Here is a 13,120-nt window from a genome sequence, read left to right on the forward strand (position 1 = left end):
TTAGTATTGTTAGGGTTTAAAAAAATGCAAAAGCATTTCTTTCTGTGAAAAATATTAAGGTGGTAAATGTTCTTCAAAACTATGAGACAAAAAGGGGAAAACATCTTTTATAGCTTTTTAAAAAAAGTTTTCATACTAAATTTACTGATGGGTATAACCTTCAAATCACCTTTAGGAAGAGTAGTTAAAGTGGAAGAGTTTAATATAAAAGAAAACATTTTGCTAAATGTGAAACTGGATCCATCATTTTTTAAGCCATGGGAACTGTTTTTTCTTAATAAGGCAACTGTTTTAATTCTTTGCATTATCCTGTAGTGCCCAGATTGAAAAATATATCATGTGACATTGAAGTTACAATTTTAAGTTATAGGCACTAGATGTAGCCTGAGTAACTGACTTATTTTGTTTGTATGCAACATTTTCCTCCTTCTGTAACCAGCTGGAAGCTGAACAATTTTTGAGCTACTTTAGATACAAGGCAAAACTGGGTAATTGTGAAGTTAGACATGTGTTTCCTTGTAAATGTCTCTCTGCAGAGTCATCTCCTTTTCAAAGCCCTAAAGAAAACTAACAGCCTAAGCCTGCCAGTTAACCATGTACTCTCATTACAGTTTGCAGTGAATGTGCACCATGAAATTGCCAAAGATTTTTATATATTTCAATAAAAGCAGAAAGTAGTAAGCAACAAAGGCAAAATTACTGCATAATTAGCATTTGGCCTTATCTAGATGGTATCCTGCGGAGTCCAGCCTGACATCCGCAATACTTTACAGAAGGCAGGGAATTTTCTTTCTCTTTGCCTGTATTTATCTACATAAAACCAGAAAACCCTGTTTTTACAGTATTCACAAGCCAGTCCCCTCATTCCATCATCTGTCTCTCTCAACAACTCAAGACATGGATGGGCTCTGCTTAGCTAAGGTCTCTCAGCAAACTAGAACATCCTTCTCCTACATGGCCTGCGATGCTGCAGTTTCATATTAATAAACCAAAAGTAACTCCCAAAATTAGCACCTCCTATTTAAAACATTATTTCTATTTTAATACAAATGGGCCAAGGGAGCTGATAAAAATAAAAAATAAAACCTCTAGAAACCCACCCCTTTCCTGATTACTTACTGATGAATATGATCCTGTCTTTTAATAAAACAGGGACTTGAGGAAACATGCTGTGAAAAGAAGCTATTTCGTCCTGGAGTCCCTACTTTTTATAAGCAGTAGTTTCTTCTCACCCATAGCAAGCGTTGCACATTCAGTCACTTGTACCTGTGACCCCAGCGCTGTTGTTAGTTCTGCAATCTCTTCTTCACTTTATCTTCTAGTATTCTGAACTTTTTTAACCTGAATTACCCCCAAAGCACTACCCAAAATAAAGAGACATTTTAACAGTTAGGAGTACACCAGACAGCAAGAAGTCTGTGTAAAGTTCTTATGTGCATAAACATGTTTAATGATATAGAAAATCTATTCCAAATCAATCATTAAAATCTAAAGGGAAAAACATATTACATTTTAAATGGAGGGAAAACATCTGATTTTATTCAAGGTTGTGGTGAATCTGTTCGGCAACTTTTAAATCAATTTAAAGTTAATTCAGATGCCTTTTCAATCATTGCAGTTACACATAGGGAATACTGAATCGAAAGATGACAAGGCAATTGTTTGTGTCCAAACTTATCAAAAACTGTATTTCCCCGGACTTTTCGTCCCAACAGATTTCAAATTCTCGTTTCCAAGGAGTATCTGACCTTCACATTTCAGGCCCTGTATCTCTTCATTTCCTATACCATCATATGTTAGAAAACTCGAACTGGGCTACAAGTATATATTTCTGTTAACTGACTTTAATGAATTTTGGTTGTTCTCAAAATCTGCAATCTGTTTATTGTGCCAGCCCTGCATTGCAGGAAAGTCTTAGCCTGTGATTCCAGCTTCGCTCCTGCAAAGAGAGTCACTACAGGCAGGTTTCAATTGTATTTACTCGGAGAGAAGAGGGGAAAGGGACCCCCCTGCCCCCTGCCAACCTGACAGGCCAGGCTGGGTGACAAGCCCCCCGGGGTGGCTGCACCTCCCGCTCGCCGACCTGGGCGCTGTCCTTGGTGCTGCCGGCGCCATAGCGAGCACAAGCGCCTTACCTTCTGCCCCTGCGGAAGCTGCGGACGTCCCCCAAACGTTAAAAACGCCATATCCCACTTTTTATACAAATAACTACCCCGGCCTGTTCTCTCTGTCCCCTTCCCGAAGCCTTCAGGCAGACCGTTCCTCAAAGTCTTTTTTTTGTTTTGTTTTGTCTTCTAGACCCAGCTCCTCGGCGCTCATCTCCAGCTGCTTTAAGACAAGGAGTGGGGGAAGGGGAGGGAGGCAAGAAAAGATGAGGGTGGGGGAGGGGAAAAGAGGGACTGCAAGGGGAGGAGAGGGAGGAGACGGGGAGAAGGAAAGATTGGAAGAAAAGGGTCTCCGAGGAAGGGGCTGAGAGAAGGGCAGGGTGAACTGGACTAAAGGCCAGAGTAGGAGGGAGAAGAGGGGCCAAAAAGGAGGGGGATGAGATTAAGCACAGAAGATGGGTAAAGAAAAAAGTATCGGGGAAAGGGCAAAATAAGAGAAAGCCTTGAGGATAAGAGGGTAGAAGGCTAAAGAACAAGAGGACCACGGGGTGGGGGAAGCGCTGCCCGAACGGCGGGACAGTGACAAAGAAAGGGTGCTGGCGATATTCGCACCAATGGTGCGAAACGCAATCGGGAGGTGAGAAATGGAAAGAAGGCGAATGACCGGCTACAAGTAGCCTGGGACTTTTGAAAGGGGACCTGGGGGAGGGGCTGGGCCCAGGGCAGAAAAGTCCGGGTTCCCATGCGGCCTGGGCCCACGTGGAGCGGGCGCTGAATCACCGTTCAGCCGCCCCCTCCCCTCCTCCCCGACCGGTGCCCGCAGTCCCCGCCTCCTCGGCCGCCGCCTCCACGGGGCGGGGCCCTGGCCCGGGACCAGCGCCGCGGCTATAAATGGGCTGCGGCGAGGCCGGCAGAACGCTGTGACAGCCACACGCCCCAAGGCCTCCAAGATGAGCTACACGTTGGACTCGCTGGGCAACCCGTCCGCCTACCGGCGGGTAACCGAGACCCGCTCGAGCTTCAGCCGCGTCAGCGGCTCCCCGTCCAGCGGCTTCCGCTCGCAGTCCTGGTCCCGCGGCTCGCCCAGCACCGTGTCCTCCTCCTACAAGCGCAGCATGCTCGCCCCGCGCCTCGCCTACAGCTCGGCCATGCTCAGCTCCGCCGACAGCAGCCTTGACTTCAGCCAGTCCTCGTCCCTGCTCAACGGCGGCTCCGGACCCGGCGGCGACTACAAGCTGTCGCGCTCCAACGAGAAGGAGCAGCTGCAGGGGCTGAACGACCGCTTCGCCGGCTACATAGAGAAGGTGCACTACCTGGAGCAGCAGAATAAGGAGATTGAGGCAGAGATCCAGGCGCTGCGGCAGAAGCAGGCCTCGCACGCCCAGCTGGGCGACGCGTACGACCAGGAGATCCGCGAGCTGCGCGCCACCCTGGAGATGGTGAACCACGAGAAGGCTCAGGTGCAGCTGGACTCGGACCACCTGGAGGAAGACATCCACCGGCTCAAGGAGCGCTTCGAGGAGGAGGCGCGGTTGCGCGACGACACTGAGGCGGCCATCCGCGCGCTGCGCAAAGACATCGAGGAGGCGTCGCTGGTCAAGGTGGAGCTGGACAAGAAGGTGCAGTCGCTGCAGGATGAGGTGGCCTTCCTGCGGAGCAACCACGAGGAGGAGGTGGCCGACCTTCTGGCCCAGATCCAAGCATCGCACATCACGGTGGAGCGCAAAGACTACCTGAAGACAGACATCTCGACGGCGCTGAAGGAAATCCGCTCCCAGCTCGAAAGCCACTCCGACCAGAATATGCACCAGGCCGAAGAGTGGTTCAAATGCCGCTACGCCAAGCTCACCGAGGCGGCCGAGCAGAACAAGGAGGCCATCCGCTCCGCCAAGGAAGAGATCGCCGAGTACCGGCGCCAGCTGCAGTCCAAGAGCATCGAGCTAGAGTCGGTGCGCGGCACCAAGGAGTCCCTGGAGCGGCAGCTCAGCGACATCGAGGAGCGCCACAACCACGACCTCAGCAGCTACCAGGTAGGAACCGCGGCTGCGCGGCCAGCCTGCGCCAGCGCCAGCGCCGCGCGCCCCCGATACTTGGGCGCGTGCCCAGGCGCCCTCTCCGTCGCGCTCCCTGGTGGCCGCTCGCTAGAGCGCGCGCGCCACAGACCTAGGGTGGTTGCAGATCAGCGTCCTCGCCCCTCTCATCCTCCAGACTCCGCCCCCACCCACCTGCCCCAGCTGCTAAGGGTCTTGACCTTTTTCAAAACGTGCATCTTTTCCAGTTCTAATTTTGCACGCTTGCACGTTTAAAGCAGGAGGGATGAATTCGGTAGTGGATAAATCAGCAACTTTAGGATAGCTTATGCAGAAACGCGTGTATTCTCTACTTTTCCGGCAGTGATCGGAAGAGCTCTCAAAATTGGCTTCAGCCCAGAGGGCTCAGATGGGAATGGCCAGGTCAGCCATGGAGTTTCCCCATGCATGTTTGTGTCCTGTTGAGACGTGTTCTAAGTCCACTGGTCTCCGTGCGTGATGTGCCCAGGAAGTGTCCTATTGTCTTACTGATCTTGTATGTTCGTTTGAGAATCCCTTAGATTTAAAAGAAAAAGGCGGTGGGGGAGGGAGACTGGGAGTCGGGTGTCAGCGAGGTTTGCAGAAATGGAGGGAGACGGGAGGAGGCGAGGGGGAAGGAGTAGCAAGTAGTTTGCGAAGGAAGTTGCTGTTTGCAAGGATGAGTCTAGGGAGACTCTCTGTGTCTGTTTCAGGACACCATCCAGCAGCTGGAAAATGAGCTTCGGGGCACAAAGTGGGAAATGGCTCGTCATTTGCGCGAATACCAGGACCTCCTCAACGTCAAGATGGCTCTGGATATAGAAATCGCTGCGTACAGGTACGGTGCTTACTATGTGCTTGGCCGGAACACTAACCGCAGTGCAGAGGCTTTTCGGATAGAGCTTCCGCCACTTAAGTTAAAGCAGGCAGGGTGCAGGCATCAGCTCAGCACCTGGTTTTCTTGCTTACTTAAAAAGAAATTATTCTAAAGAATTGCAAGTGTAGTTTTATCTCTTTTTATGCAGTTTTAAAAGAATGAATGCTAGCAGAAACAAAAGGTTTTTGAATTACACGAAGGAGGTGCAGATTAATCTCAATGCATACGCTTAAACTTTTTATGGAAAAATGTTTTCAAATGCTGGAAGCATGAACACAGTTTTGGTTTCTAATATTTCATCTAGTGGTTTCAGCTTTTCAAATGTATAATGTCAAGGACAAACACCAGGACATTCTATTTCTCCGTTTGTCTGTTAGATAGCTTACCATTGCCATCATCTGGCTGAGAATAGATATAGAATGATAGAATATAGATATAGTTATTTTATATATGTAGATAATTTATATGTATTATATTTTATGCTAGACTGTAGTATAAATTATATCTATATATCATGTATGATATTAATCTAGATCTATAGATACATATATGTGCATATGCATATAAATCTAGATATAGAGACACAAATATGTATGACCTTTTTATAGATAGTGAGATAGGTTATAGGTCTATTAATTGATGTGACCTTGCTGTTGACTAAGCACAAAGGACAAAATCGTTGATTAAAATTTTCCTACTACCAATAAGGTAGTTATAGTACAACGAGAATAAATTGCATTTACAGAGCTATCTCTCTTTTCAGGAAAGCTGAATAGCTACATTAAATAGACACTTTATGATAAAAATTATCAACCAATTTATAACTCAATACATCCATATTAACACCTGGCTAAGTTCTGAAATATCCTTAACAGTAAGATTTTTATGAAAGTTATATTTGCTTTAAAAATAGTACATATCCTAAAAATCTAAATGTTTAAGAAAGTGACTACTCTCAGAAAGGCTGTTTGGCTTTGGAGTTTGGGGGGTTTTTGTTTCTGGATTTTTGTTTTTTGTTTTTGTTTTTGTTTTTTGCTATTTGGCCACTAACAAGTTTTTCAGCATATTCATGTTGTACCTAACGGATCTCTACTGCAGGGCCAAGACTTAGTAGCTGGGTGTGGTTAGTGGACTATTGGTCAAGGTTAGTCATTGTAGGGGGCAACTGTCTGGCAGTCCAGGAGAATCTTTCTCTGTCACTGAGTGTAATGTAATATGCCAGTAAGTGATAGCAGGTATGATACTGAATTGATAGAATATTTTACTTATGTAATTCTATTTATTTAAAGGTAGCTGCCACAATACCCAGAATGTAATGAAGTTCAGAAGGCCCAGTGAAATTTTTACTATGTCTTATGTTCTTTGATTTTCTCCTTAGAAAACTCCTGGAGGGTGAAGAGACCAGATTTAGCACATTTGCAGGAAGCATCACTGGGCCACTGTATACACACCGACAGCCCTCAGTCACAATATCCAGTAAGATTCAGAAAACCAAGGTGGAAGCTCCCAAGCTTAAGGTCCAACACAAATTTGTCGAGGAGATCATAGAGGAAACCAAAGTGGAGGATGAGAAGTCAGAAATGGAAGAGGCCCTGACAGCCATTACAGAGGAACTGGCCATTTCCATGAAGGAAGAGAAGGAAGAAACAGCAGAAGAAAAGGAAGAGGAACCCGAAGCTGAAGAAGAAGTAGCTGCCAAAAAGTCTCCAGTGAAAGCAACTGCACCTGAAGTTAAAGAAGAGGAAGAAGGGGAAAAGGAGGAAGAAGAAGGCCAGGAAGAAGAGGAGGAAGAAGATGAGGGAGCTAAGTCAGACCAAGCCGAAGAAGGAGGATCCGAGAAGGAAGGCTCTAGTGAAAAAGAGGAAGGTGAGCAGGAAGAAGGAGAAACAGAGGCTGAAGCTGAAGGAGAGGAAGTCGAAGCTAAAGAGGAAAAGAAAGTGGAGGAAAAGAGTGAGGAAGTGGCCACCAAGGAGTTGCTGGTGGCAGATGCCAAGGTAGAAAAGCCAGAAAAAGCCAAGTCTCCTGTGCCAAAATCACCAGTGGAAGAGAAAGGCAAGTCTCCTGTGCCGAAATCACCAGTGGAAGAGAAAGGCAAGTCTCCTGTGCCGAAATCACCAGTGGAAGAGAAAGGCAAGTCTCCTGTGCCAAAATCACCAGTGGAAGAGAAAGCCAAGTCTCCTGTGCCAAAATCACCAGTGGAAGAGGCAAAGTCAAAAGCAGAAGTGGGGAAAGGTGAACAGAAGGAGGAAGAAGAAAAGGAAGTCAAGGAAGCTCCCAAGGAAGAGAAGGTAGAGAAAAAGGAAGAGAAACCAAAGGATGTGCCAGAGAAGAAGAAAGCTGAGTCCCCGGTAAAGGAGGAAGCTGTGGCGGAGGTGGTCACCATCACCAAATCGGTAAAGGTGCACTTGGAGAAAGAGACCAAAGAAGAGGGGAAGCCACTGCAGCAGGAGAAAGAGAAGGAGAAAGCGGGAGGAGAGGGAGGAAGTGAGGAGGAAGGGAGTGATAAAGGTGCCAAGGGATCCAGGAAGGAAGACATAGCTGTCAATGGGGAGGTAGAAGGAAAAGAGGAGGTAGAGCAGGAGACCAAGGAAAAAGGCAGTGGGAGGGAAGAGGAGAAAGGTGTTGTCACCAATGGCCTAGACTTGAGCCCGGCAGATGAAAAGAAGGGGGGTGATAAAAGTGAGGAGAAAGTGGTGGTGACCAAAACGGTAGAAAAAATCACCAGTGAGGGGGGAGATGGTGCTACCAAATACATCACTAAATCTGTAACCGTCACTCAAAAGGTTGAAGAGCATGAAGAGACCTTTGAGGAGAAACTAGTGTCTACTAAAAAGGTAGAAAAAGTCACTTCACACGCCATAGTAAAGGAAGTCACCCAGAGTGACTAAGATTTGAGTCCATTGCAAAAGGTTAAGCCATATGACAATTTCAAAATGCATGTGATTGGCAGCTTCAAAACAGAACGGGTTCTTCCATGGGGGCTCCAGACATTGTATTTTACTTTGTGCAATATGAGGGGACTGCATGCAAGCTCAGGGTGCTCCCTCCTCAGTCTTTGCAGGATTCAAATGCATGATATTGTATGTACCTGGGAAATTTGCCAATTTCCTAAGCTGTTGGAAGGGGGTCACTTAAGGGGGGATGTCTTGAGATGTATTATGCAAAGTACCAACTGAGCCAAAAACAATAAATGAAACACAGAACTCAGCCTTAAGAAAGCTATATATGAATAATTATGTTTACCTCACTGGTGCATTTAAAATGGACTTTTGTTCATGGGAGAACCTCGTTGACATGCACAGTTTGCAATCTTATGTTGATCGATGTTAAATGTCACAGCAGTACTTGCTCAATAAAGGTCATATTGGAAACATAGTCCATTACTGAGTCTTATGTCATTTCTCTTTTTTTAATTTTTATTTATTTATTTTTATTTAGAGATGCGGTCTTGCTATGTGGCCTCAAGCAGTCCTCCCACCTCAGCCACCCAAAGTGCTGGGATTATAGGCATGAGCCACCACACCCAGCCTGTTATGCCATTTCAAAGTGAAATCTCCACTACCTGAAGCTTTCTTGCCCTGAAATAGATTATTGGGGGGAATCATAAGTAAACTGCACTTCTTATTGCTATTTCCCTGAGAGCGATTACTTGGAAAACGTAATTGCTGAAGACATTTTCAGGTGTCAACATCTTCACTGAGCCTGGTCTTCATCCCAAAATTTTAAAATCATATTTTTGAAATAAAAATGAAAGCATCAGATACAAATAGGAATCTGGTGGGATAGAAATCTTCAGTGTTTGTTTCTATCCCAAAATAGAACTCAGACAACCTCTAGGTAAAAGGACCAATAAAGGAGGGGTTCATAACTTGTGCCTTGGAGCTGGGACAGAGACAGAGGAGCTCATGGCATTTATGATGATGTGTCCAGTGGGGACAGGGCTGACATCACTAATGCTCCTACCCGGAACTATGCAGCCTCAGAGGCATGCCTCCTGTGCACAAACACACACATACACATTGTCTGCATCACTAATGTTTGATTTGGTTGACAGAGATTTACACCTTTAGTATTTTACTAATTGGGGAAAATAATATAAAAAAATAAATAAAGTACCCTACCTGAGGAAAAAAAAATGAGATTCTGCGACATAGGCAATAAGTGTTTTTAAATAAAAAGACATGATCTTGACCAAGGAAATATTATCATTCCCTTTTCAAAACTTGTTTTAGGCCTTGAAGACCATTAATATATTAATTAGCACATTATCCTGTCCAAGTCCATGTTTTCTCATTAATAGGATCAGCTCAATAATACAATCCTTGATAATACTTTCAATGACTTTTTCAAGATAACTCCAATGTTAATGCCTAAACATACCCAGGAAGCTAATTGTTAATGGCAGTTTTTATTGTTTCCCAATCATTAGCCATTTGCCAATCCTCACAATTTTGGCTACATCTGAGTATCATCTGTACAATCATGTATTCAGATTTTTTTCTTTAAAACAATTTGTTTTATGTTGTTAATTTTTCTGAAGCAAAAATATCCATGACACACAAAGTGACACAGGATTATTTAAATATAATCAGCAAAAAAAAAAAAAAAACTGATCTAGTGATACAGAATTTAAAAATAGAAAAGAGTATATTGGAAGGATACAGGGTAACTCCTAGTGTGAAAACATCAGCAGAGGAGGCAGGTGTTGGGAGAGAGGAGCTCCGACAGCCCCAGGGACGGAGGTCGCAGGAATCATCACACAGTCACATGGCGGATTAAACTGAAAACACTGTGACACTTAATTGGAATTCCAGGAACAGAGCATCATCTACTTGCCACACACCTTTGCTAGCAAAGAGGAGCACCTTGATTGATAGTCCCACCCAAACTGACTCCAATGACAGAACTGCAGCTCTTCACAGAAAAGTCTGGGAGCTGTTATCAGAAGTAGGAATGGAGGCTGGAGTTATATGATACAATCTATGTGAATTTTTTAAATGCCCACTAAATATACAATCATTACTATAAAAATACTCATTTGCACCTAAAATCATCTCATTTACCAGCACTGGACCCTGGGGCTTAGAAGACGTTCTTTTTTGGTAGCACATGTTGTTTAAAAATGACAGGCTCAATCAGCAAAACTCTCCAACGCAGGCACCAGAAACTTAACTCTTCAGCTCTAACTTTGTTTTCAACCACTTGGTTTTCTTTCCTAACAAGGTAAGGCATTCAATAATATTGCCACATATTCCATAAAACAAAATCACTACTTTCTACTCTTTAAAAATGACAGAACACCTCTGGCTGCAGTGGCACAGGCCAATAGTCACAGCTGTTCCAGAGGCTGAGACATGAGGATCACTCAAGCCCAGGAGTTCGAGTCCAGCCCTGGCAAAGTAGTGGGAACCCATCTCTAAAATAAATAAATAAATAAATAGAACAATATACCTTTGATAACGCATGCAAGTATTTCTAAGTCAATCAATTGCCTGGTTGATTAATTAATTCAATAAATGTTTATTGAGGACTAGAGCCTGGAGATACAATGGTCTTCTCTTATAAAATTACTTACTTTGTTGTCACTGCCAGCCATTACATTATTATTGAAAGAGAAAGCAATTTGAAATTCATGATTCCAAATATGTTCAGTGACAAGGAGAAACTACATTTAAACTGAGCATAAATCTCCACGTGTTTAGGATATAAGAGTGCCTTTCCTCTGACGACAATCGGTCTCTGGGCACAATGACATCAAGCCATTGAAAAACAGAATGTCTACCTTGCCAGTAGACTGTCTTTGGGACACTATTTTATTTTAAATATTGTGAGGATTATCAAAGTTCATTTATTCTCAATCTTAAAACACATAAGAATAGATTTTTTTTAAGAAAAACTTCCTCTGGGTCACACACTAGTAGATGATAGAACTGGGATTTAACTCATAGGAAAGGTCCAGAGTATGTACTTTTTTTTTTTTTTTTTTTAACAGGCTCTCACTCTGTCACCCAGACTGGAGTTCAGTGACATGATCATGGTTCACTGCAGCCTGGAGCATCTGGGCTCAGGTGATCCTCCCACCTCAGCCTCCTGCATAGCTGAGACTACAGGCACATGCCACCATGCCCAGCTAACTATTTTTGCGGGATTTTTTTGTAGAGATAAGTTTTGTGATGTTGCCCAGGCTGGTCTCAAACCCCTGGACTCAAGCAATCTGCCCACTTCAGCCTCCCAAAGTGCTGGGATTACAGATGTGAACCACCATGCCCAGCCCAAAGCATACACTCTTAACATCTGTCCTATAGTAATCCTCAAATCTATCCATTGTGGCCACATGCATTTATAAGGATGTTAAGCTAGGGTCATTTCTTTCTTTTAAAATTGATAAAAAAGAAAACAGAGGAATACTATAAATCATTCATTTAATATACTTGCATATCTCTTTACATTTAAAAAAATACAATATCACTTCTCTATGGCACTGTGTTTGCATCATGAGGAAAAGAATAAATACTCAAATGCAAAATAAGTGGTGATTCCTTCTATCACAACAGCTTGCAAGTGCCAAACACTTTTCTCGTAGTAACTTTCATGTTTAGTAGACAGAGTTATTTCTAGTGCATTTCCTTCTATTGCCAGTCAGTGCAGACAAAAACAGTATTAAAACATTAGGATATTCATTTCCACAACAAATAGGTTGGTTGTTCCAGTTTGGAACAAGTTATTTTTTTCCTAGTGTTTTATATAATTTGCCCAAAGGGAACGAGGAGCTATTTTAAAGTGAATTATTCTATTAGATCTGCATAAAACCTGTCTATTTTTAGGGCTCCTCAACCCTTAGAGCTTGGCAAAAGTAATAGATGAGAGTTCAAATCCCAGGCTGTAGATAGCAAAATTGTGTGTCTTGGGTCCATTATATTTACCCTCTAAGCCTCCACTTCCTTATCTGTAAAACAGGGCTGCCGAGGTGATGGGGTGTTACCTATGAAGATGCTCCACACTGTAACAACCATTTGGTAGCCAATCACAATCATCTGTTAAAGATAATGAATTTTAAATTGGATCACAGCTATAGGTACAGAATTTTTAAGTTAAAGAGAAGAAATTAATTGGTACCTTAATTTTCTTATATATAATTTCAATACAGATTGCAATGATGAGTTTACCAAAATAAGTAAATAATATGAATATAAATATATTCATGTGCACATATATTTCTTCATCAGTGTACACATAATTTCATTACCCATATAGAGAATTTGGGTGGAAAATCGTTGCATTTTTCATTGCATTAATCTATATAGGCTGCTTAGACACCCAGGAATCCGTCTACATAATCACGGGGCTTAAAAGTTTCTTGACCAGGCGTGGTGGCTCACACTTGTAATCCCAGCACTTTGGGAGGCCGAGGCGGGCGGACCACCTGAAGTCAGGAGTTTGAGACCAGCCTGACCATTATGGTGAAACACTGTCTCTACTAAAAATACAAAAATTAGCCTGGCGTAGTGGCTGGTGCCTGTAATTCCAGCTACCTGGGATGCTGAGGCTGGAGAATTGCTTGAACCTGGGAGGCAGAGGTTGTAGTGAGCTGAGATCATGCCACTCCACTCCAGCCTGGGCGACAGAGTAAGACTCCGCATCCAAAAAAAAAAAAAAAAAGTTCATTGATACAAATTATTTAAAACCATATTGAGAGTAAGAGAGAGAAATATTTTTGTGCTAGGCCTCTGAAGACAGCGTGAAATCCCCAGATCCATGCTGACTGTGCTCGACACCATAATGCAGGTCTTTCAGGATTCTCTTTGACTTATTATTTGAGGTACTTTGAAAAGTTACCACATCATATCTTCAATAAGGTATTCATTTTAAGTAATGCTCCTTAAATCATTCCCTAACTCTAATTAGCATTCTTATCTTAGAAGAGAACACAGTTGAAAAAAAATTAACAGCCGACTACATAAAAAGGCTTTTTTTTTAAGCTTATGAAAAGCATAATCGTTCTAAAGGGATAAGTAGGAAGGACCACTTACACAGGCCCAAGCTATAGTCTTGTTTTGTATGTGGGTGGGTGAGGTGAGTAGGGGGTGGAA

General features: G+C 43.5%; 1 protein-coding gene across 2 annotated transcripts; it reads left to right on the forward strand.

Moving 5' to 3' along the window:
• The first annotated feature begins 2,811 nt into the window (after nucleotides 1-2,811).
• Nucleotides 2,812-8,405, forward strand: NEFM (neurofilament medium chain). 2 transcript variants are annotated; one of them, XM_055295731.2, is made up of 3 exons: nucleotides 2,812-4,135; nucleotides 4,867-4,991; nucleotides 6,409-8,405. In XM_055295731.2, the coding sequence occupies exons 1-3, from the start codon at nucleotides 3,056-3,058 to the stop codon at nucleotides 7,916-7,918; spliced, it is 2,715 nt and encodes a 904-aa protein (XP_055151706.1). In that variant the 5' UTR covers nucleotides 2,812-3,055; the 3' UTR covers nucleotides 7,919-8,405. The 2 variants fall into 2 exon arrangements, with proteins under 2 accessions (XP_055151706.1, XP_055151707.1); XM_055295732.1 differs by lacking the exon at nucleotides 2,812-4,135 and adding an exon at nucleotides 4,346-4,558.
• Nucleotides 8,406-13,120: the final 4,715 nt, after the last annotated feature.

The sequence above is a fragment of the Symphalangus syndactylus genome, chromosome 10 (genome assembly GCF_028878055.3).
Source record: "Symphalangus syndactylus isolate Jambi chromosome 10, NHGRI_mSymSyn1-v2.1_pri, whole genome shotgun sequence".
In the NCBI taxonomy this organism is placed as follows: Eukaryota; Metazoa; Chordata; class Mammalia; order Primates; family Hylobatidae; genus Symphalangus; species Symphalangus syndactylus.

Coding starts and splice junctions, on each gene's coding strand:
- NEFM (XM_055295731.2), top strand. CDS start 3,056: ATGAGCTACACGTTGGACTCGCTGGGCAACCCGTCCGCCTACCGGCGG. Junction 4,136..4,866: donor ACGACCTCAGCAGCTACCAG/GTAGGAACCGCG, acceptor TGTCTGTTTCAG/GACACCATCCAGCAGCTGGA. Junction 4,992..6,408: donor ATAGAAATCGCTGCGTACAG/GTACGGTGCTTA, acceptor TTTTCTCCTTAG/AAAACTCCTGGAGGGTGAAG.